Source organism: Anabrus simplex, chromosome 3 (assembly GCF_040414725.1).
Source record: "Anabrus simplex isolate iqAnaSimp1 chromosome 3, ASM4041472v1, whole genome shotgun sequence".
NCBI lineage: Eukaryota > Metazoa > Arthropoda > Insecta > Orthoptera > Tettigoniidae > Anabrus > Anabrus simplex.
The window spans coordinates 87620353-87645019 of record NC_090267.1 but is presented as its reverse complement, the minus strand read 5'-3'; the positions used below and the strand labels follow the sequence as shown (position 1 = coordinate 87645019).

Here is a 24667-nt window from a genome sequence, read left to right as displayed (position 1 = left end):
TTTCATGTCACTTTAAACCAAAAATGAACCCTTTTTGCTTTGCAATAATCATTTCACACCACTGTAAAAAGCATGTAGCCCATTCCAGTTCTACTTCATACAGTCTGTTGTTTTTCTCAAGAGATTAATAGTAAAAGAAGGGATGTTGGATGATGATCATCATCATCATCATCTATTGTACTATTTGGTGGTGTTGTTGCTGTTGCTGCTCTAACAATAACACAGCAATATTCAGTCATCAGTAGATGGTTCACAGCTGTTCCAAATGACTCGGCATGAGTTTACCACAAATCACATCATTCCTTTATTCACCAACTCTCATTTAAATATCACACACGTGCTTAACTATACATAATTGCTATTGCATTGATATTGCATCAAAAAAATCTGTTCACTCCTAAAATAATGATGTACAGAAATAAAAAACATGGGATGATATCACAACACACATTAAGGCCTTGGGTACTATACAATGTTTCTCTTTTCTCCATGCTAATCTTCACACAAGAAGACTCCTGAGCAAGGATATGTTTTCCTTCTTTTGGCCAACGTGAATCAAGTCTTTCCTCATGCTTCAAAAAAAATTACAGATTACAAATTTATCAATTATGCTGATAATTCATTTGATGTTTTACAAAAATGTAAGATGTGACGAGATGAAGTGTAAAAAGTACTCTTCAAAGAAGATGATGCATATTTACATTAGATAATTTCTCTAAACAGGTCCATTCACTAAGTGTGTAAGAAATGTTCAAATGCAACATCATCTTTCATGTGTATGAAACATGACATTGTCAAGGTGAATTATCTCTTCATCTCAAAACATTGTCTTCTTGCACATAACTTAAAAGTTTTGATCAAGCTTCTACTAAAGCATCAAATTGAAATTATCAATTTTGTTACAAATAACTGGCTGTTCAGAAATTATTTCTATTAATAAAAACATAATTTCAAAGTTCTAAATATCCTTTGCAAAAATACAAAATTACTAATTTTGAAAACAGTAAATGTGTTTCCTTTTGAAATAAATTCACCAGCTTGTGACTAGACATAAATTAGTTTGACTCTACAAAAACAAAACACATTCAAACATATGCAACATAGAAAATATATCATTTGCAGAACTCAAAATTACTATAAAATCATCAAAGGTTAACAATTACATTGTGGCACAATCTACAACACAGTAGCTGTAATGAATCATAGTAATAAAAAACAAAAATCATAGTTTTGGCAAAGTTAGGATGAATATTTCCAAATATTTCTAAGTATGAATTAATAAATCAAATGATCATACAATGATGCGAGATAAAAAGTAGTAGCATGTGCCAGAATATATTATTATTTCCATATTAATAAAGGTAAAATATAATGATAAAGGCCTGAAAGACTTGAATTTCAAATAAATGCTCTATCACTTCATGGATGGATATTATATTGCATATTATCTCACAATGCAGAAATCACATCACAAGCATCAAGAGAGAAGAACAAAACTGAAAAGTAACAGCTTAGTTCAAAACTATATGGGAAAAATTCCAAGGTATGCTGACTGCTTAACAAGAAAATACAGTAATTCTTTCAAACACACTGTCTCAACAAATGTGCTGTAACCAACAGAATGAGCTAGTCAACAATATGAATATATTTAGATTTTGGAATCTTTAAATGAGATAAAATACTGTAGGATTTACAAGACATTCAAAGATATTCAAACTGAATAACTGTTGGGTAAAACCACTGCCCAGCCGAAAGAAAATCAACATTTGTTAAATAAATAAATAAAAAAATCAATGCACAGAGGTCTGAAAAAGCACTACTTGAGAGTATGAATGGCAGAAGTAAAGCAAGGAAGATCTGGACTGATCTGGTAAAACAGGAGCGTGAAGATATGGAGATGGAATAGCAACATAACCAGGCAAACATAGTAAGCATTTAATAAAAGCATGTAGGAAAATTAGAATGGTGAGGCAGATTTTAAAAAAATGAAGAAAGGGAGAACTAACAGGAGCTAAAGTAGATTAAAAATTGCTTGAAAGGATAAAAAGAAATACTGTAGTGTGACAATCTCATATGATATCTTTCCCATGTAGTTTCATCTTTTTTTTATCAGTAATTTATTTTCATTCTTTACTTAGTACAGTATTACTACAATCCTAAAAAATCTTGCTATTTGACTGGCAAGGTGCAGAACATAGCAGTGTTTATGTACTGAAGTGTTACACTTATCAGTTAAGAATTTACTTATCTCAAAACAGGAAAATAAAAAAATGTTCAAGTGCCAATACTTCCCATTCTATATTAGTTTCATTTGGTCTACAGTCATATGAAAGAACACAAAGGATAGTACCAAGCATCTCTCATCTTATAAAATAATGATTTCACTGAGCATAGATAAGTAAATTTTAATAGTCTGATGAAAAATTGTATAAACCTGCCATTTTCAAAGATAGGGAATATATACACAATTGCAACATGTTTGTGATGTTAGTTCTACACTCAGTGAATCTTCTTTCACAACAGTTTACACATACTTCAAGCACATATTACCAATTTTTGTAATGATTATTCAAGTAGTAATAATTTGGTTCATAAATGAAAAAAAAATTCAAAAAGATGACAAGGAAGACCAGAAGCTATATTAGGCAGTTTTCAAAGCCAATTTTTATTCTAAGACTTAGTTTTCAGCTCTTAGACCATGCTTATCAATTGTTATATAGATATATAAACATACTGGTAACCAAATTCACACGCCAAAGCAGATTAAATTAAGTGTGAATAAAGTTTGATTCCTGGCCTATTCACACGATTTGCATGTCCTAATAGCTGAGAATTAGATTTAATACAAATACTTGCAATGCACAATTAAGGAAAAACAGGTCAGTTAAATAAAGGAAAGATGAGAAGAAATAAAGAATAGAAGATTAACAAAGGATATTGTGCTGTAAGATGATAATAAGAAATAGTAAGGATTTTGCTCTCTTCTCAGCTAGCCATGACCATGGCCAAATATAAGCTAATTAGAAGATAAACTGCATGATGATTTTTATTCATTGAGATGTATTAGCAAGTTTCAATTGCAAGTACTACTGCAGTTCCCAACAATAGACCAAGAGGCAAACAATAAGGAAGACAAATATAAATTTATATATTCCATAGAACTGGTTTCTTGATAACTTAATTGAGAATCGTTGTTAGGATCACTATGACCTCCATAGCACCTGAACTTTGCTTGAATGCAGTCATCATACAGCATTTATCTTCTTGGTAATGTTTACAATGGAAGCAGTGAAAATCCAATATTTTATAATATGATGTTGCATAATAACCAAAAAGCTTCAAAATTTTACTGAAAAGATGTATTTAGCTCTTACAGTGCCAGGCGGCCAATGTATCGGCCATGCGGGCTGTTGCTAAAAATGCCGGAGGCCAATCTGTCAACCACGTTTTGCTTTCACCTGAATCTTCAATTCCTGCTGCACAATGGCAGCATAAATAATACTGCCAGAAAGATTAAAGCTTTTACTCTCTGGAAATATTGATAACGTGCGATGTCAATATCAGTAAACTTTTATAAAAGCTTTCTTTCGACACATTGTAAGTTTCGTGCATGGTAACCCTGCACTCTGCCACTTCGTGTTGCTTGCTTGTTACCTCGCTTGTTTAGACATTTGTTTATTTACTTCCAATAGTGTAAAGATGGATAAGTAATAGAAGGATTATTAAGATACCCAATGTTTTAACATTAAGTGATTCAATAGAGAATAATTTATCGACTGACAAGTGTTCGAAGAAAAAAAAATCATAATTCTCAAAAAGAACTATCAAGAATTGCATAAAACAGTTTTTTAAATTCAAAATTAGCTGAATATTCTCACAAAGGTATCATACCCATCATAAAAATACACTATAAATGTAAATATTAAGTAAAATTTTGAAACCTAAGTTTTCAAAAAGTAATAAATTTGTACGCTTTTAAATGAAGGAAATGAAACACTCTTGCAATTATAGTCACATTCACATGTTCTCTATTTGCCTGTGTGAAACAGAAAAAAGAACAGGGATGTAACTCCAAAAATTTAAGCAGGAGAATGTTTTTCCTTAGTGTGTGCATTTGCATTAAAATTGTCTTGGCATTCTTAGCACAACCACTACATCACAGCCTGGCGTCAAAAGGGTTAAATAATGGAGTTTGAAGAAATTGTGAGATATATTTATTGACAAACACTGGAGAATAATTTTAGGAACAAGAAACAAGATTCTGACGTCAAGAAATAAATTACCACTGAATTAATCCCTAAAACATTAACTACCTCAACAATGATTCATACATCAAAGACATGGATAACATAAGATAAAGCCATGATTGGGAGAAAATGAAGGTGGTCACTTGATATGGAGCACAGGTGCCTCAAGAGGAAGACTGAGGGACAATTGACTCAAAGAACTTGACAAGAAGATGCAAATGAAAGAGAAAAAATAAAAGTGAAGGGAGATATGTTGGGCAAACAGGAAATGGTAGAGAGGCACATGCTCCTATATGGCCAAACCAGTACTCTAAATATGCAAATATTATGGTAATTGTACACTCTCTTTTTACATATATTATAAAAAAACTTTAAACATCCTTTTAAATTAAATGATTGAATACCTATTTACATTACAAATGTGTTCTGATCTGCATATGCCATTGTTGCTTACACCAGATCTCCATATAAAATTGAAATATTAAGAAATACCTAGAAAATTCAAGCATTATTTAGAAATAATGTGAACTACATATTACAACTCCTGTAAGAATATTTACATCAGGCATACTTTATACATAGGGTACAATTTCTTTCTGTTCAAGAACAAAACAACATAATTCCCAAGCTGTCTTCCACCAACACCATCACAGCAATTCTTTTCAATTTCAGTGTCTACATATCTGAATGATTCTCCACCACCCTTACAGTCACAGTCTGATTACATTCACAAAGAATATATTAAAATCCCATTCTGATTTGTGTTTCATAGTCTACATGCTGCTCTCTTCATGTGCAAAGCACAATAAGTGACAAGTGAAGTTCATCACACCACCACACAAATATCAAACTTTTAGAGAATGAACAAAGTGGTTCAATCGCTGGAGGTAGATAGCACATTTATTCTTCATTCCTTTTAACTCCATCACTTTGTGTGCTAGTAAGGGGTCAAGCATCTCTTTATTTCAGTATTTCGATTTTCGTACTTTTCACTTTAAAAAGTTTAAAAATTCGTACAGTACATATGGATCGTCACATTTCAGTAAAATCTCTTTCTTGAATTTTCTTGATGCTTCTGGTAAAACATTATGCCTACTACAACACATGCAATAATTGCCAATGCACCAATCAACATCAGAACAAATACTTTTATTCCACTTAGAGATGATGGCTTTGGGTCATCCACGTGATCTGCAAAGAAAAAAAGAAAACATAACAGTAAAATAAAGTATATGAATATACATTTAATCATGCATGCTTTAAGCATTCTTTTCTTTTAAGGATTAACTACAGTAGATGCATTTGGACCAAATCAAAAGTGAAGTTTAGGGGCGAAATATCAGATTAATTTGAAATTAAAACTGGACTACGGCAGGGAGATGTGCTCCCACCACTATTATTTAATTGTGCTCTAGAAATGATAACGAGGGAATGATTTACGAAACGTCCCCCAAAAATAAAGATTGGCTGAAAAATCAAAACAAATTGCCTGGGTTTCGCCGACAATTTAGCATTCCTAACAGTTGACATAAAAGCAAAAACCCAGATATCAGAACTTCAAAACATTGCAAATAAAATTGGCCTCAAAATATATTTGAAAAGAAAAAAACAGAAATTATGCCCCAAAAACCAACACAACTAAATGATGTTACCATAAATGGTAATAAAATCAAAATAGTAACTCAATTTAAATATCTCGGAGAAATAATAATACATAACCTAAATGAAAAAATCTCAATCCAAACAATAACAAATAGATTAGCTAAAGCACAAAAATTAACATAGGACATCTACAAAAAGAAATGTCTATCAATAAATGCAAAAATAAAACACTACAATACAGTTATAAAACCGGAAGCTACATATGCAGCAGAAACACTTTTTCACTTAATAAACAATCAAAGACTGACAGACTTCAGAAAATTGAAAAGGAGGATTGGAAGAACCTGCATCAACAAACAATACCAGAAAGACGGACAGTGGCAGATAATACCTAACAAAGTCACATACAAAGAGCTAGAACCCATTACAGATACTATGCGTAAGAGAAGACTGGGATTCTTTAGACATATCATGAGGATGCAGGATTCGATACTTCTGAAACAACTAGTAAAACACAATCTCATCTTAAAAAAATACCACAACAGGATGTAAATGGATCACAGAAGTAAGACAGGATCTGAAGTAAATATGCCTTACAACAGAAGACACCACAAATAAGATAAAACTGAACACAAAACTCAAGAATACAAACCTCTGCTTTACCCTTACGCGAAACAAAACCACAACACGCACATTTTCAACCGAGGAAAGGGCACGAAGATCGGAGCGTTTGAAGAAGTACTCGGAGGACCGCAAAGCCTGAACAATGTCTTCAAAGAGACCTGAACGATGGACTGACTAAAGTGATCCTATGCGGTCATAAAAAAGAAGAAGAAGAAGTAGAAGAAGAAGAAGCATTTGGAAATGTAGGAAGTCTTGCACTTACAACAAAGTATTAACGCATGAGTAAATTTTCAATAAAAATGAATGAATGAATGAATGAATGAATCAATCAATCAATCAATCAATCACCACTGATTTGCTTATAAGGTGGCAGATTCCCTATCAGTTGTTTACCTAGTCTTTTCTTAAATGATTTCAAATAAGTTGAAAAATTTATCGAACACCACCTTTGGTAAATTATTCCAGTCCCTAATTCATGTATTCATTTTTAGCTTCTTTAGGCATGTGGCAACCCAACCACCAATGTCCTTGACACTGCAATTGGCCTGCCAAAAGATTCCAAGGATAAGGAGTCCCCCTCTACCAAGTGCCAATGGCCTCCTCGGAGGACGGAAGAGCGGGTAGAGGTTTAGGGTACTGTGTTGTTCTTGGGATGAGCAATCATTCCTAATGGCGGATGAACCATAAGTTGGTTAACGACATCAGGATGTGGAAGACAACGGGAAAACCACCCCATTAAAGATCTTCTAGTTATCCCAAGGCACATTTTGATATGGCCCCTCTGTGTACATAATATTTCTGGAGGTAAAACTTCCTCTCACTTGGATTTCTGGGAGAGGAGTTGAGGAACAACATAAAAGGTGAAAAGGAGAGAAGGAGGATGAAGAAGTTGAAACTAAAGATTGGAACACGGAAAGTTCTCTCTGTATTACAAACAGGCAAGCTGGAAAATTCTAAATAGGAAATTAAGAAAAATAACCTTGATGTCCTTGGAATGTGCGAGACCAGGTGGGAAGGAACTGGAGAACTACAAAGAGATTACCAGCTGTTCTACTGAGGAGTAGACAAAAGTGAAAAGGAGTTACGAATTATGTTGGAAAAGAGGGTAAGGAAGACCAAGTATATAGATGGCAGACTGATGATGGTAAGACTGCCAAGGACACAAAGATACTGCATTAATACAGGTGTATATACCTACCAGCCAACACAATGATAGATTGAAGACCTTTGAGAGAAGAAGAAGAAGAAGAAGAAGAAGAAGAAGAAGAAGAAGAAGAAGAAGAAGAAGAAGAAGAAGAAGAAGAAGAATGCACTATTATAGCACCGAGAGACAAGAATGCTGTGGTAGGTGAAGTGAAAGATGGAGAAGTGGTTGGGAGATTTGGATTTGGTGTGAGGAACGACAGGGGAGCAAGGCTGGTCAGTTTCTGCAAAGAAAACTTGTATGTGCTTGGAAACACTCTCTTCGAGAACCACAAAAGAAGGTGTACATACAGTAAACAATGAGAGCGGATGGAATGAGATGATATGTAGATTATATAGGGTGTAATAATAAAGCATGGCAAAACTTTTTGGATACACCACTCACATGTAACCCCCCTTATCGCCCTATTGCTTTAACTGATGCGATGGGTAAACTCATGGAGAAAATAGTCAACAAAAGATTACGCTGGTATCTCGAGCACATAAATTTCTTCAGTAATGTGCAAAACGGGTTCCGTAAAGCACACTCCAAAACAGACACCTTGATAAGTCTGGAATATGAAATACAGGAAGCATTCCTCAATAACCAACACCTAATAGCAGTCAGTTTAGATATTAATAAGGCATATGGCATGGTATGGAAAGACTATGTAATCAAAGTATTAATGACACATAATATATCTGGAAATATCCTATATTTAATTTTTAATTTTCTCCAAATGCGCCGAATTCAAGTTATAGAAAATGGAATGCTGTCAAATGAAGTATTAATCAACAATGGAGTCCCACAAGGATCAGTTATCAGTGTAACACTGTTTCTTGTGCCAATTAATGGTATAGTCTCTAAAATCCACTCACCAGTTAAGTGTTGCCTTTTTGCTGACGATCTGATAATCTTCTGCCCATGGAAAAACATTACGACGACTCAACTCCTATTACAAGAATCAATTGTAAATATTCAAAACTGGACTAAAACCACAGGGTTCAAATTTTCTACACCTAAAACCAAATGTATTCTCTTCTCCAAAAATAAACATACCATCCCTAACCCTGAATTATATGTGGAAGACCATAAAATTGAATCAGTTAAAACTATTAAAATTCTAGGACTTTTATTTGATAACAAGCTCACCTGGACCCCATACTTTAATAATCTTAAAGACAAATGTCAAAGAAGAATGAATATCATGAAAATTCTCTCAGCAAAAAACTGGGGAGCAGACTATCATGTCCTAATGAACACATACAGAGCCACAATCAGAGCCAAACTGGATTATGGCAGTATAGTATATTGTTCTGCCAGACCATCTACTCTTAAGATCCTTGATACCATCCAATCTTCAGCTCTTCGAACTGCCCTAGGAGCCCATCACACCAGTCCCATAGTTAGTATAGAGATTGAAGCCAACGAACCACCACTTGAAATCAGACGTAAACAGCTGAGTTTGACATACACACTCAGGATAGCTGGCTCAAGGAACCAATACTTGAAAAAACACCTACTTTCAAAGAAATATAAAGTAAAATTAACTGGATCTCAACCCCAACCCTTTAGCATCAGAATATACAATCTTCTCAAAGAACTAAACCTCAGCCTTCCACCCATTTTATTCCACACAACTCACTAGATACCCCTCCATGGAAAGCTCATTTGCCTCCAATCAACTGGGAATTGAACAGCAATCTTAAAGCTCAAACTGACACAGCGAAATCGCAACAGTTATTTAATGAAATTTGTAATAGATACTTATCATATAGTGCAATTTATACTGATGGATCAAAATTCAATGAGAGAAATGGTTATGCAGTGAAATATAACGACTATAGTAAGCTATACAGATTACCAGATCTTTTCACAGTTTTTACAAGTGAACTGTATGCTCTTAAACAGGCCATGATTCATATTTCTAAAGCAAGCTACAATAACTCATTCATAATATTCTCTGATTCCAAAAGTGCATTAACTTCAATACAAAATCCATCAACAACACACCTCCTTGTTAAAGAAATTCAAATGCTGTACCACAAGATCAAGATTGCAGGAAAAAATGTTATTTTTATGTGGATACCATCTCACAGAGGAATACCAGGCAACGAATCAGCTGATCAAGCAGCAAAAGAGGCTACTAGTCTTCCAATCAACGACTGTCAAATTGCCACGCCACATTCTGATATCATCGCTTATATCAAAATCAAACCACACGAACAATGGAAAATGAACTGGCTTAAAACTTCCACTAGCAACCTCCAAACAATTAAAATGATATCTACGAGAACATATCCTCTCCAAAACCTCACCAGACATGAACAAGTCTTAATCTTCCGACTAAGAATAGGACACAAGAAAATCACCCACAACTATCTCCTAGAAAAGAAACAACCTCCCACCTGCAGTAAATGTAACTGCTCTCTCACTGTCAAGCATATCATCTCAGAATGTCAACTGTATGACCACTGCCGCCAATACCACAACATACCTAAGGAAATGGAACTGACACTGGCTTCTCCAGCACTGAGTCATCAAGTCATCAACTTCCTCAAGGACACTGGCTTGCACTCCAAAATCTACTTATATTATACTTTTTTTATTCCCTTTACATTTTTATAATTACAATATTATTATTATTACTATTATTCTGTAATCATATGTAAGAGTCGCGATAAGACCTTGGAGTTAAAGCATCTATAAACAACCCTAATAGAAAAAAAAAGAAGGGAAGTTCTGTCAATTAAATCTCACGCAACAGGAGCTGATGAAATTCCCATTTCATTCTTGACCTACATAATCGACATAATATTGCCCATTATTACCATAGACTGTTGGTTGCAGTTATTGCAGAGATAAGACCTCCCAAGGTCTGTAACAAGAGTCCCAAAAGTAAAAACTTGGCGACTAACCGAGCCAAGTGTAAAGGAAGAATTCAGGGAAGGTGTCCGCAGGTTGTTGCCAAGAGAAGAACTGAAATTGGTAGATGAAGAATGGGATACTGTAAAGAAGGTTGTGGTTGGTACAGCAGAAAAAGTATGTGGACGACAGAGTCAAATAAGAAAACCTACAGAAACTGCCTGGTGGAATGATATTAAAAAGGCTTGACAGAAACCGTGCAAGAAGATCCTTATATCAAGCAAGAACACGGGGAGATCAACATGAAATAGAGGAGAAGCTGTCACTTTACAGAAAGAAAAAATTACACGTCAAACAGTTGGTTGTAACTGAAAAGCAGAAATGCAAGGAAGATCTGGCTATCAAAATAACGCAGGATGGAAATAAAAAACTGTTATACTGTACTGTTAAGAATAGAAGAACTCAAAATGAATCTATCCAATCTGTAGAACTTCCTAATGGTGAGGTGACTAGGGATAAGACCAAAATATTACAGGAGTTCCAAAGGCACTTTGAAACTTTGCTGAACTGTTATGAAAATGTCACCCCATTAGAAGACGAACCTTATGATTTTGGCAGCACAAATACCACAAATCTGACATGGTTGGAAGTAGAGACAGCAATATCTAAGCTGAAAAACAACACATCAAAGAGAATGTAATACCCAATGACCGGAAGCAAGGAGTCATCATCCCATTGTTGAAAAAAGGTGATAGAAAGAAATGTACCAACTACAGAGGTATAATATGTTGAACCTACACTTTAGGAGGAACAACATGGATTTAGACCTCATAGATCAACTATAAACCTCATTTTTGCCACCAGAATGCTCTATGAGATTAAGTGTTGAGATGATCAAAGCATTAGGAGAGGTAGGACAACAGTGGATGTACAGGGTACTAAATAGAAGGTGGAAAGAGAATGTAATACCCAATGACCGGAAGCAAGGAGTCATCATCCCATTGTTGAAAAAAGGTGATAGAAAGAAATGTACCAACTACAGAGGTATAAGTCTGCTATCACATGGCCTCAAAATCTACAAATCCATCCTTGAGAGCAGGATTAGAAAATACGTTGAACCTACACTTGAGGAGGAACAACATGGATTTAGACCTCATAGATCAACTATAAACCTCATTTTTGCCACCAGAATGCTCTATGAGAAGTATTGGGAGAAAGGTAAAACACTTATAACTGTTTTTCTGGACATCGAGAAAGCATATGACTATGTACCACGCAGGCATATATGGGAATGTTTGAGACATAAGAAAGTGCCTGATGACATTATAGAACGAGTACAACGATTGTATGATGAAACCAAGTGTTGTGTCCAGGGCCAGGATGGATGGTCAGGGTGGTTTGAAATGAAGAGTGGAGTCCAGCAAGGAAGTTGTCTTTCACCACTTCTCTTCATAATCATAATGGATGAAGTTTTAAAAGCGGTTAAGAGAAAGGATCCAACAATTAATGCCCTGGTTTTTGCTGATGATGTAATGGTATGGGGTGAAACAGAAGCGGAAGTACAAACTAGACTAGATCTCTGGCATGAAGCTTTTACAACCTTAGGTCTCAAAATCAGCAAAACAAAGATAGTTGACTTGGTGATGAGTAGAAACTCTCCAACTGTTCATCTAAGAATTGGAGATGAGGAGATGGATATTGTAGACAACTTCCAGTATTTAGGTAGTGTTCTGTCATCAGACAATACCATACATCAAGAGATTAGTAACAGAATACAGAAAGCTTCCAAATTCTATCACGCTGTACGTCAAATACTTTGGGATGAAACATTTCTGTTAGTTTCCAAGATTAGCTTGTACAAAATATATCTAGTACCTATACTGACGTATGGCCTGGAAGCAGCAACGCTTACTGGACCAACAAAGAGTCGTCTTCAGGCAACAGAAATGAAGTTTCTCCGTTCTTGTCTACAAAATACAAAAATGGATAAAATAAGGAATGTGGATATCCAACAACAGCTTGGATTGGAAAGAAGCTTGCTGGAGACTCTAGAAGTGAAGAGATTGCAATGGTATGGTCACATGAAAAGAGTGAACCCTCGCAGGACTCCTCGAACATACTTTGACCACAATGTTCCTGGGAAGAGATCAAGAGGAAGACCTTGTGATGTTTGGGAAAAACAGATAATGAAGGACCTTGAAATTAGAGATGCGAACTGGTGTCGCATATATGAGCAGCATCTGTGGATGGATAGAACAAACTGGAGGAGGCTCGTACACAACCGCACCCAGCTTGCTGGAGCGAAGAAATGATGATGATGATTACACATTTATTTAATACCTGCCTTAATTCAGGCAATATCCCAATTAAATGGAAAGATGAACTCATTGCGCCAGTCCCAAAAAAACCCTCCTGCAAGCAATACATCTGACTACCGACCTGTCTGCATTCTCACAGCACTTTCTAAGGTTCTGGAGAATATAATGCATAAACAAATAGTTAAATACTTGGAAAAACATTCTGTACTTGATCCCTTACAGTCTAGTTTTAAGAAAGGACACAATACTGCTACAACACTAATCAAATTCATGGATGACATTAGATGGGCTATGGACGAACGAAAACTGACTATACTTATCCTTCTAGACTTCAGCAGTGCATTTGACACTGTAAATATAGACATGTTGTTAGCTAAGTTACAAAAACTTCACATGACTCATTCTGCTATTTAGCTTTTGGGCTCATACCTCAAAAATAGACGACAGCCAGTTGTATCAAACATGATGACTACAGAATGGAGGACTAAGCTATCTGGTGTTCCCCAAGGGATTATTCTTGGACCTCTTTTATTCTTAATCTATATTAATGACATTTCTTCTCATCTGAATGACTGCAACTATCATCTTTATGCTGACGATCTTCATAAATATTCACACTTTAAAGTCTCCGACATTGCCAAGGCAATCCACCAAATGAACTGGAGGACTGCACGAACAATCGGACCGTGTCACATCGCTACTACACTAGGTCGTGCACGAAGACAGATCCCCAAGGCAGCGTGGAATAAACATCTTTCCAGATAAGGTGAGCTAAGACAACACAATTTCCAATACATTCCTTTTCCCGTGATCTATTTAAATTCGGAGCTCTTCTATTTTATGCCTTTTTTTTTTTTTTAGTTGCTTTACATCGCACCGACACAGATAGGTCTTAGGTCTTATGGCGACGATGGGACAGGGAAGTGCTAGGAGTGGGGGGGAAGCGGCCGTGGCCTTAATTAAGGTACAGCCCCGGCATTTGCCTGGTGTGAAAATGGGAAACCGCGGAAAACCACTTTCAGGGCTGCCGACAGTGGGGTTCGAACCTAGTGTCTCCCGAATACTGGATACCGGCCGCACTTACGCGACTGCAGCTATCGAGCTCGGTATGCCATATTTCAATATATATTACGATCTCCTGCTGGTTGCAGATCGTGAGGCAAGCTGCCCTAATCAGGGGACCGCCATTTTATATAACAGAGAAGCTACCATAGGACTTTTGCAAATCAAACAATCAACACATCCTTTTACCAAAACTAGTCTTCTGTTCCAATATAAAATAAAATAGAATTTAAAAGAATTGATTAGGTGGAACATCCCCTCCTTGAATCATAAATACAATTAAGAAATTGGTATAATATGATACACTCCCGTTATTCATTTATGATTCCTGGAATGACCATCCTGATCCTCAACAGTTCTGTTATCAGCTATCAATGAAGAGGCATTCTAGGGAAATGAGGAGTGAGGTAGTTTCCCTAATAGTTTCCTCACCAACCAACGCTATGAGTGACATTGACTTATCTGAGGCTTTTGATAGAATAATCATGGGAGAATACTGGAAAAAATGAGTGCAAGTGGATAAACAGAAGAGTGACCGAATGGGTGGCTATGTTTCTATGAAATAAAACTCATAAATAGAGTAGGTGAAGCATTATCTGATCCTGTAATCATTAAGAGGGTAATTCCTCAAGGCAGTATTTTTATAGCTTTATGTTTTCTTATAATGTATATGATACAAGTAAAGAACTGGAATCGGAGATAATGCTTTTCGCGGATGATATTATACTGTACAGAGAAATAAGTTACAAGATTGTGAAAACTGCAAAAAAGACCTCGACAATGTTGTGAGCTGGATTGCAGGCAACGGTATGATGATAAACGGGGTTAAAAGTCACGTTGTGAGTTTCACAAATAGCAAAAGTCTTCTCAGTTTTAAATACTGTGTTGATAGGGTCGAAATTTCTTATCGGGATCAATGTAAGTACCTCAGTGTTAATATAAGGAAAGATCTTCATTGAGGTAATCACATAAATGGGGTTGTAAATAAAGGATACAGATCTCTGCACATGGTTATGAGGGTATTTAGGGGTTGCAGTACAGATGTAAAGGAGAGGGCATATAAGTATATGGTAAGACTCCAACTAGAGTATGGTTCCAAGTGTATGGGACCCTCACCAGGATTATTTGATTCAAGAACTGGAAAAATTCAAAGAAAAGCAGCTGAAATTTGTTCTGGGTGATTACCGACAAAAGAGTAGCATTATGAAATTGATGCAAAGTTTGGGCTGGGAAGAAAGGAGATGATCTATTGTACACGCACTTTTTAGTGATAGATTTTTGTACTTGTCTGAGGAGTAAGAACGGAGCACTGCCGGTTCCGATAGTACTGCCAACTGAATGGAAAGGAAATCTGAATTGAATCGATAATATGATCGATCGATATGAATTTTCTAAACCTTTATTATCTTAAGCCAACAACTGTGTCACACACACAACATATAATACTATATAACATTTCCCGATGCGAAACGTGTTCCTAGCATGAATTCTATAGTTTGGCTTTGCTGTGTAAACAACAAAAGTACGAGTACTTAGAGTGTATGCCAGATGTCGCACAGCGATGATAAGCGATTCTTAGTTTGTGTTTCAAAGGTTGCCAATATGAATCTCGAAGATAACCAAAGTCGACTGATTCAGCACCAGGGTGTAAATCTATCGCTAAAACGTGCGCAGATAATACTTGACTAAGTGGTATGTTCTGAGCTGTCAGTGGAGAGATGGAGTGAAATGACATTAGTAGACAAATAATGTTTAAGTGGTGTTTTTAAAAGTAGGAAAGATTTGTTTATAGGAAGGGGAGTTGGGGATTGGCATAATTACCAAGGGAGATGTTCAATAAATTTCCAAATTCTTTGCAATTATTTAAGAAAAGCCTAGGTAACAACAGGCAGGGAATCTGCCACTTGGGCTGGGTGACTGTAATGCAGATTAATGGTGAATGATTGAAGAAAGATTACATGGAGGATTAGGTTGTTATTATTATTATTATTATTATTATTATTATTGTTGTTGTTGTTGTGCTTTTACGGCCACATTGGATCACTGTAGTCAATTTCTGTCCGGTCTTCTATGATGTTTTATGTTTTTTCTTTTCTGTTCTTCCAGTATTTCTTCATTCTATCTGATCTTTGCTGTCATTCTTCTTCTGAAAATACCCTTTTAGATGTTTCTCTTTTATCACATTTTGGTAGGAATCTAATTTTACTATTCTTCAATTTATTTACTTTATTTGATTTATTCTTTAAATCCTCACTCACAGGAATTTTACGGGGTAGTCTTGCATCTTCAATGATTTCACTGAGTCGAAATAGCGCTTTCCAACGCTATGATACAATTTATGTTAGGGCAGGAAAACTTTTTTAAATATCTCTTTGTAAGCATTATGTAAATGTCGTAAACTGCATTGTTTGCCTGTATCCTGTAGTATGGGGTTAGCCTGAAGTAATAAGGAGCCTTATGTTCCAAACTAGGTGATGAAAAGGAAGTATAGTACTTTGTGGTAATGGTTTTAAATTTCCCCTCATCTAGAGATGTTCAATTTCTTGTGATCTTCTTCTTTTTCTTGTCAATTTCTGTGATATTCATCATTTGGTTCTTATCAATGCTACGCAAGGCTGAAGCATATAACTAAAGCCTCATAAAATCTTAGAAATGGGATCTGGTCATACTTGAAGAGGATAAAGGTATCAGGGAAGTTCTAAAAAAATAATCTGACACAAGACAAATTTAAGGAATATAAATTAAGAATTCTGTCTAATTCTTTCATGTCTTCTTTTTTTTTTATCCAGACAGGTTGTTGCTTTTGTTTCCAAAGCTTTTCCAAAATTCTGCGTATTAAACTGTCTTGCGCTGTTCTCAACAGATGACCAAAGAATGATATTCTCTTCTTATGAAATCTGTTATAGGTTCTAGTTCCTGATATACTGCTGAATCTGGGATGATACGCCATTCTCCTTCTTTTTGATACTTCTTATTAATGCATGTTCTTACTATTCTTCTTTCTATTTTTAAAATTTTGTCTATGTTATTCTTTTGCTTCAGTTTAAATAATGTTCCACTTCCATAAATTATTTCAGGTTGGACTACAATCTTATGTTTCAATTTTGTATTTATTGACAAACATTTCTTGTTGTATGTATTTCTGGTTACTTTTTGGGCTCTGGATAATTTATTTGTTGTCTGTCCAAGAAATTTTTTCATTTAAATTGTATGTTATAGTTTCTCCAAAGTATTTAAACTGTTTTACAATTTCTATTTCTTTCCCACATATCAGAACACTGCTTATTAAAAGGGGATCTAATGCCATTATTTTAGTTTTTTCAAATGAAATCCTATTTTTCCAGCAATAGTTTGGAGACTTGTGGTTTGATTCCGAACTTAATTAAGGTTATTAGCTAGTAGTGCCAGATCATCTGCAAATCCTAAGCAATTTAGGTTAATTTCATATTTAGTGTATCCAATTTTTATATTTTTGTTATTGTCTTCAAACCATTCTCTCATCAAGTTCCTGAAGCTGACATATATATTCATTCAGACCATAATTTGCTCACAGTGAACCTAAACGCAAGGCTGAAGCGTATAACTAAAGCCTCACAAAATTTTAGAAATGGGATCTGGTCATACTTAAAGAGGACAAAGGTATCAGGGAAGTTCTAAAAAAAGAATCTGACACAAGACAAATTTAAGGAATATAAATTAAGAATGGGCTAAAAAATTTCCACCCTCATGTAAGAAGATGCGAGGTCTGCTCTGTCTAAAAATTCTGCATTTGATTGCCTCATTGGTTCAGTTGTTCTGGAAGGGTGCCACATGCAATTGGGTATGTGTGTGTTGATAACTTGGACGTGAATGTTAGCATCCTGATTCTCGTCTTGGTTTTCAGTCAGGGTGAACATGTTACAGTCCGAGCTCTTGCTCCATAAGGGACTTCGGGTTGATGTTCTGAGGTAATGGGGTAACGAACAGGACGTCTTATTTTCTGTATAACGTCTTAGATTAACTTGTATCACTCACAGGAATTCTACGGGGTACTCTTGCATCTTCAATGATTTCACTGAGTCGAAATAGCGCTTTCCAACACTATAATACAATTTTTGTTAGAGCAGGAAAACTTTTTTTAAATATCTCTTGTAAGTGTTATGTAAATGTCGTGAACTGCATTGTTTGCCTGTATCGTGTAGTATGGAGTTAGCCTGAAGTAATAAGGAACCTTATGTTCCAAACTAGGTGATGAAACGGAAGTATAGTACTTTGTGGTAACGGTTTTAAATTTCCCCTCATCTTGAGATGTTCATTTTCTTGTGATCTTCTTCTTTTTCTTGTCAATTCCTGTGATATTCATCATTTGATTCTCATCAACGCTACATCATTTCCATTTCCTTGTAATATGTTCTTTAGGGGACGGTTAAAGGTGGTATCACCTTCATGTGCCGGCGAGCATGTCATGAAAGAGGAAGGCCAGTTTGGTTAGGTTTCTTTCTTACTTTTGAGGTTTTAAAAATAAGATTTCTCTCATCTTGTGAGCGTCTGCATGCACTCAGTTTCAAATGTTCCTTTCCTGAATTTCTTTGGGCTTTAGATAAACAGGTGTTTCTTTTCAACATGCCCTATTCCAGAGTTGGTTTAAAGTCTCTAGGTTCTATTATTCTTTAAAATTAATCACCATGTAATTAAGTAAGTATGATCCTAAGTTTCTGAGACCTTTAGTTATGTTTTCCTGATTAGATTGAGTTTTATATTTTATATTTTTACATCAATTTTTGAAAAATTAGTTTCTTACTAAGTGGAGTTACCCTTTTATAATGTTGATGATAATAATAATAATATTAAATTATAGGAATTTATCTTTAATAAACCAAAATACCTAGAAAGGCCAGGTCAAGCAGCAGGAAAACCTTTCTGGACAGCTCATGGGGAGGAGGAAAATGATGTTGGTGAAATTACGCTTGAGGTAGTGGGAAGTGAAAAAGGATAGTAAATAAACTCCACTGTCATAAAGCAGCAGGAATCCATGAAATTAGACCTGAAATGGAGAAGTATAGTAGAAAGGCAAGGATGAAATGGTTTCATAATAAATTAAAATAAAGTTAAAATTAAGCAAGGGAACAGGAAGAATTGCACAACTATTGAGGTATCTCACTGATTAGTATACCACACACAGTATTCACTGGCATCTTGGAAAAATTACGTAAGTGAAAATAAATTAATATCTGCAAATAACCTTGGCCTTTGTGGGTGGGTTAACTTCCAATAAGTAAGCAGGGGAACCTGACCCCTACAGAGCACGTCCCCACGTGGTGGATAGGTGGCCCCTATAGTATGTAGGGCCGGCTGAAATACCCAATACAAACCGTGGACCAATCAGGTAGCCCAATTCCTGGGGCTTTAAAATACAGGGCACCCTTTCTCCAGGGGTCATAAATATGGAGGGCCCTTGCCCTGGGTTATGGGTGAAGACCTCAATGGCATCTACGGCGGAGAAGATGGACTTCGGTATGGTGGAGATCACGGAAGGGGTAAACCTGTAGCGTCTGTACTCTAGAGGAGCGGCTACAAAAGACGTCTGACTCCATGTTAGGGGCAGCCTAAAGTGAACCTGGCAGAAGGTAATAAAATGCTTTTGGGAGTGGCGAACCCATCGTACAAACAGCCTACAAAATGAGTGCGAGTGAATTGAGGACTTGGAAAATGCTAGGGCATCACCTTGAAGTGACGCGCAGTTCCCGGTATTCTGGTGGAACTGTGAGAAGTGGGCTACCAGACATTACAAGAATCGGTATCATCAATGTCATGACTTTGAATGGCAAGGTAGAAGAACTGATACAGTATAAGGAGAAATAAGTGAGACAAAATGGAAGGGGAAAGGTCAAAAAGAATTGAAGAAAGGGTATAGATTATATTGGAGTGGAGGAAAGATGGCAACAAATGATGTTGGGTGTTATATTGAGAGAAGACCTAGCGCAATTTGTGGACAAAATTAACCATATCAGTGACAGGATAACTAAAGTTAGACTTGGACTTGAGAGTGGAATCAAGGATTTTATACAGATTTATGCAGATGAATGTTTGGAAAGCTGTATTGAAGACAAAGAAGTTATAATAACGGAAGACATGAATGCACATGTTGGAACAGACAGGGAAAAGAAGAGATAACTGGCCCCTATAGTTATGGAAACCAAGATGAAGAAGGAGATTTGATAATAGATTTTTGTAGAAGGAATGGACTAATTGTTGGCAATACATGGTTTAGAAAGAAGAACTCACAAAAAATAACTAGATTTGGTTGGGGAGATAGCAGTGGCGGTTTCTGGTATAGCGCAATGGAGCAATGAACCTCCAGTTTATATCAAATTTTATTCAACTACTTAATATTCATAACTCCCTTGTCAATCTCGAAGCTCTTGCTTAGCCCATCTATCTGTAATATACTCGTACTGGCTTTCAATTCATGTGAACTGCGCACGTTCCGTGGCTGGATACTAGTCTGGAATGAACCCCCTTGGAAGGAAATCTCTCCGTCCGTACCTGGGCGAAGGGAGTGGCGAGGTGCGGAGGGACATCGGCCGGCACATAGACAAGACCAGGATATCGCAGAAACAGATATCCGTGGTTTACGCATGCACAATATGCCACTCTCTCTAGTCGTGTTGTCCGGGGGTGTTGGGGCAAGGTCTGTCTAGACTGACCTTGTGTTGGGGTAAGTATGTGCCTGCCATCTGTTGCCCTTACAGGAATTCAACTACGTAGCAGGAAATAGTGCACATAATTAGCTCTAGTGTTCAAGAGCATCATTACTGCCAGCAGACACATTAAACTGCCAAATTCCAATTGATGTCTTTTCCCAAATACATCAATATTTACTAAACATCTGTTCATTTGCCTTCTTTGGAATAATTACTTTTTTGAGAGAAAATTAACTTAAAAATCACCGAGGCAAAGAGTAGCGAGAATGTAATACCAAAGAAAACGCTAATTGCCTAGCCACAGGAGTTCTTAAAATTAAGTTACCAACATTGCGAACATACATCCCTAAAGTTTACTCTGTTTTTCAAGTGTGATGCTAGTGTTTACAACAGTTTGCAATAGTTATCATAATTCGTAATATTATTGTACGCTGTGCAAGCGTGTGAGTGTTTTTCTGCACTGTTGTGCCGTTCAGAAACTTAATTTTTTGGGCATAAAAAAGTTACAATATTTTCTCCGTGTGTGTATTTTTGTGCACTGTAGTTACGTCCATAATTTTTGTTCCCGGGAAAGGTAAGGAGCTATATAATGAGTTTGAACAGTGATATGATACTTAAGAAGACAAACTTTTCTTCTTCTCTCTCTCTTGAGCGTAAACTTAAGATTAAGGATGCCGGACGCCCAATGCCTGATCTTGATATAACGAGGCATCCTAAAAGTAAAAATAATGAAATTGTGCATAAATTCAGAATAGATTTATACTGCATAAAAGAATTGAGTGGATCTGTGGGTGCGAAATTACTAACATGTTGATTTGTTTTCCTTTTTTATGATTAATGAGTGATGAAAGCGAAGGGACTTGGACCAAAGTCGGAGTGGTAGATATAGGATATTTGTCCCCAAAAAATAATAAAGAAACACAGAAGTTCTAAATCTAATACGCTTGCCCTGTTACAATTCGATCTCCTGGGAAGACACGATAACCATCAGTAATTTGACTGTGCTTACAGGCAGTCTGTGGAAAGAGACAATGACCAAGTACGGAAAATTCGTTATGTGCTGTGTAAAGTTCTGTGGCGCGTTTGAGATGGCATTGCGTGGGCATGACAAAACAAGTGAATCATTGAATTCTGGCATATTTCGAGGACTCGTCAATTTTAGTTCTGAAATTGACGTTGCATTAAGAGACCATCTGTCCAAAGCTACTTTTTTCAAAGGCACCTCGAAAGACATTCAGAATGATTTGCTTTCGTGCATGTATGAAATCTGTCGTGAGAAAAAAAAATCACCACAGCACACTTCATTTCGGTAATCGCAGATGAGACCACAGCACAATTTGTTATCATTCTTCCCAACGGTAAGCCAGTCGAAAGATTCTGGGGTTTCCTCTACCCTCTAGTCATGATGCTAAGACAATAGCAGAGTGTATAAAATTTTCTTTGAGCGAAGTTGTGGATAATAGAGATAAGTTGATTTCACAAGGTTACGATGGAGCAAATGTAATGACTGGTCACCATTCAGGGTGCAAGTTCTCTTCAGGGAAGATTTTAGGCATGCACATTATGTGCACCGTTATGCCCATTCTCTGAACTTAGTCATGGCACAGGTGACAGGGGGGGAGGGGAGGTATTGAGGGGGGATTTTTCCTTCTGTTGAACCCCCCAGTGACGAAAGTCACGCGCCGCCACTGGGAGATAGAAAGACAAAGACAATGACTGATCTTATTCTGGTGGAGAAGGAGAAACATAGACAACTGGAAGATGTAACAGCAATGCCAAGAGCAGATTTCGAAGGAGACCATAAAGTGGTGGTAGCCAAATTAAGACTTGGTAAAATAACGTAATAGGAAAAAGGGAAAGAAAAATAAAGGGATGGAAGTTAAAAGAGAAAGAAATATGGGAAAAGTTTCAAGAGAATCTGAAGAAAGAAATTCCCAAAGATGACTTGAACAGTGTGGAAGAGGAATGGACATGTTTCAGAAATGGATTTGTAAAGTGTGCAGTAAACACCTATGGATGACTATTAGGGAGGAAAAAGGAAAAGGAGACTCCTTGGTGGAACAGCAGGGTACAGGAATCAGTTAAAAATAGCTTGGAGGAAGTCGATAGGCAGCAATAGTACAGAAAATCGGCAGAAATATAAAGAAGCCAAAAAGGTATGTAAGAAAATAGTACAAGAAGAGAAACGGAAGAGCTGGGAAAGTTTCGAAGAAACTTCACATGAAGATATAAAGGGAAGTAAAAAGGTTTTGCATGGTTTGGTGAAGAATAGTTTATGAAATAGGAAAGATACAAAATTTATAAAAACTGAAACAGGGCAAACATTGATGCAAAGAGATGACATACTAAAAAGATGGGAAGAATAGTTCTCAGAATTGCTAAATATTAAATACAGTGAACTGGTAGATGAAAAAGAGCAAGAAGAAACAATCGGGAAAGAAGAAGAACAAGAAAAGGAGATATCAATGTTAGAAATAGAGGAAGCCATACTAAAGCAGCAGGAGTGGATGAGGTAACTATGGAAATGATAAAAACAGCAGGACCAATAGGGTTACAGTGGCTCTATAGATTATTTAGAATAATCTGGACGAAGAAAGAGATCCCAGAAGAGTGGGGAAAGGGTTTAATTATCCCGATATTTAAAAAAGGTGATAAAAAGGAATGCAATAACTACAGAGGGATCACCCTTATTGCCCAAGTAGCTAAGATATTTGAGAGAGTACTGGAAGGAAGACTGAGGAGGAAGCTAAAAGGAGAAATGGAAAAAGAACAGTATGGTTTTAGGAAAGACAGATCAACGTTTGACCTGATCTTTACATTAAGACATATGATGGAGAAATATGGGAGTTTGGAAAAGACATAGTGATAACATTTACTGACATTGAGAAGGCTTATGACAGTGTGCCCGGACAGTTGGTATGGGACACATTAAGGAAAAAAACAAGTTAACAGAGTGGAAGTGCAAATGATAAAAGCTATGTACAAAAATTGTGTTGGTAGTGTGAAGACTAGTATAGGAAAAACAAAATGGTTTAAAGTTGAAACTGGTCTCCGACAGGGAAGTGTACTATCCCCCATACTATTCATCATAGTCACGGATGAAATTCGTAAGAACATTAAACAGAGATTGAGAAGACAGGCAACAAAAGCCATGTTGTTTGCAGATGATATAGTGATATGGGGTGGTGATGAAACAAGTGAAAAAACAAGTAGATGTATGGAATCAAGAGAAAGAAAAATTTGGGATGTAAGTAATGTAACCGTTCATGACATTGTCATATGTATATAGAGACATCCTGTATAGAGAACATGCCAATTTCCGCGCAGTTCTACGTTAAATAGTCACCAAACGAGGATATTCTTGATGGTTCCAGAACTCGAGCTGCTTGCCGTAGTCGCGCGCCCCTCCTCTCGTTGCGCGCAATTGGGAAAAAGAGGGAGTACAAGCGCTTGTAAGTGGAGTTCGCTCTCTCTCTGAGCGAAAGAGCTGGAACAAGAAAGATGTCATATGACTGAGAAGTGAGGTCACGAAACAGCCTCAAAGAAGTCGTCTGAACATACGAGACGATATCACCCCATGTATTCCCCTAAATATCTAGTGGTACCAATGCGTAGCTTTCAACTGTTTCGAGGGTATTAACATTAATAACTCGGAAATATTGATGGATAATTCTGAGTTACGACTTCGATGAATGAGGAGATTTCATGCGGATTTATCATGCAAAGAACCATTTTACATAATAAGAATAATAGGAAATACGCAGATAGTTGATGGCACAAAGAGAGTGAAACCAGATGCCCGACTCTGACAGGACCAGGGAAACTTAAAAATCCCCGGAGTCAGGCTCCACCTACTGAGAATTGATACTGATGCTTTGATGATTGCAGATGAACCCGCGAAGGACTCGGAACGAAAATTGATCAGTGGAAAGAGGGATGTACAGGCTTCAATTTGATATCAAATTCAACGTCTAAATATACCGTCCAACGGACCGTTGTTTGACAAGGGGGCGTGGACTGACTCCCCTCCAAAAAATAAGGCTTCCCACTATAAAGGCGAGTGGCAAGAAGGCAGTATACACA

At 36.6% G+C, this 24667-nt stretch overlaps 1 protein-coding gene across 1 annotated transcript in view; it reads right to left on the bottom strand.

The window, feature by feature from the left end:
• Positions 1-280: 280 nt before the first annotated feature.
• LOC136866005 (vesicular integral-membrane protein VIP36) overlaps positions 281-24667 on the bottom strand; it is a 189530-nt gene continuing 165143 nt past the window's right edge. Inside the window, exon 7 of the mRNA XM_067142614.2 lies at positions 281-5438. Coding sequence (XP_066998715.2) covers positions 5287-5438 — 152 coding nt within the window. The 3' untranslated portion in view covers positions 281-5286. The remainder of the gene's footprint in view (positions 5439-24667) is intronic.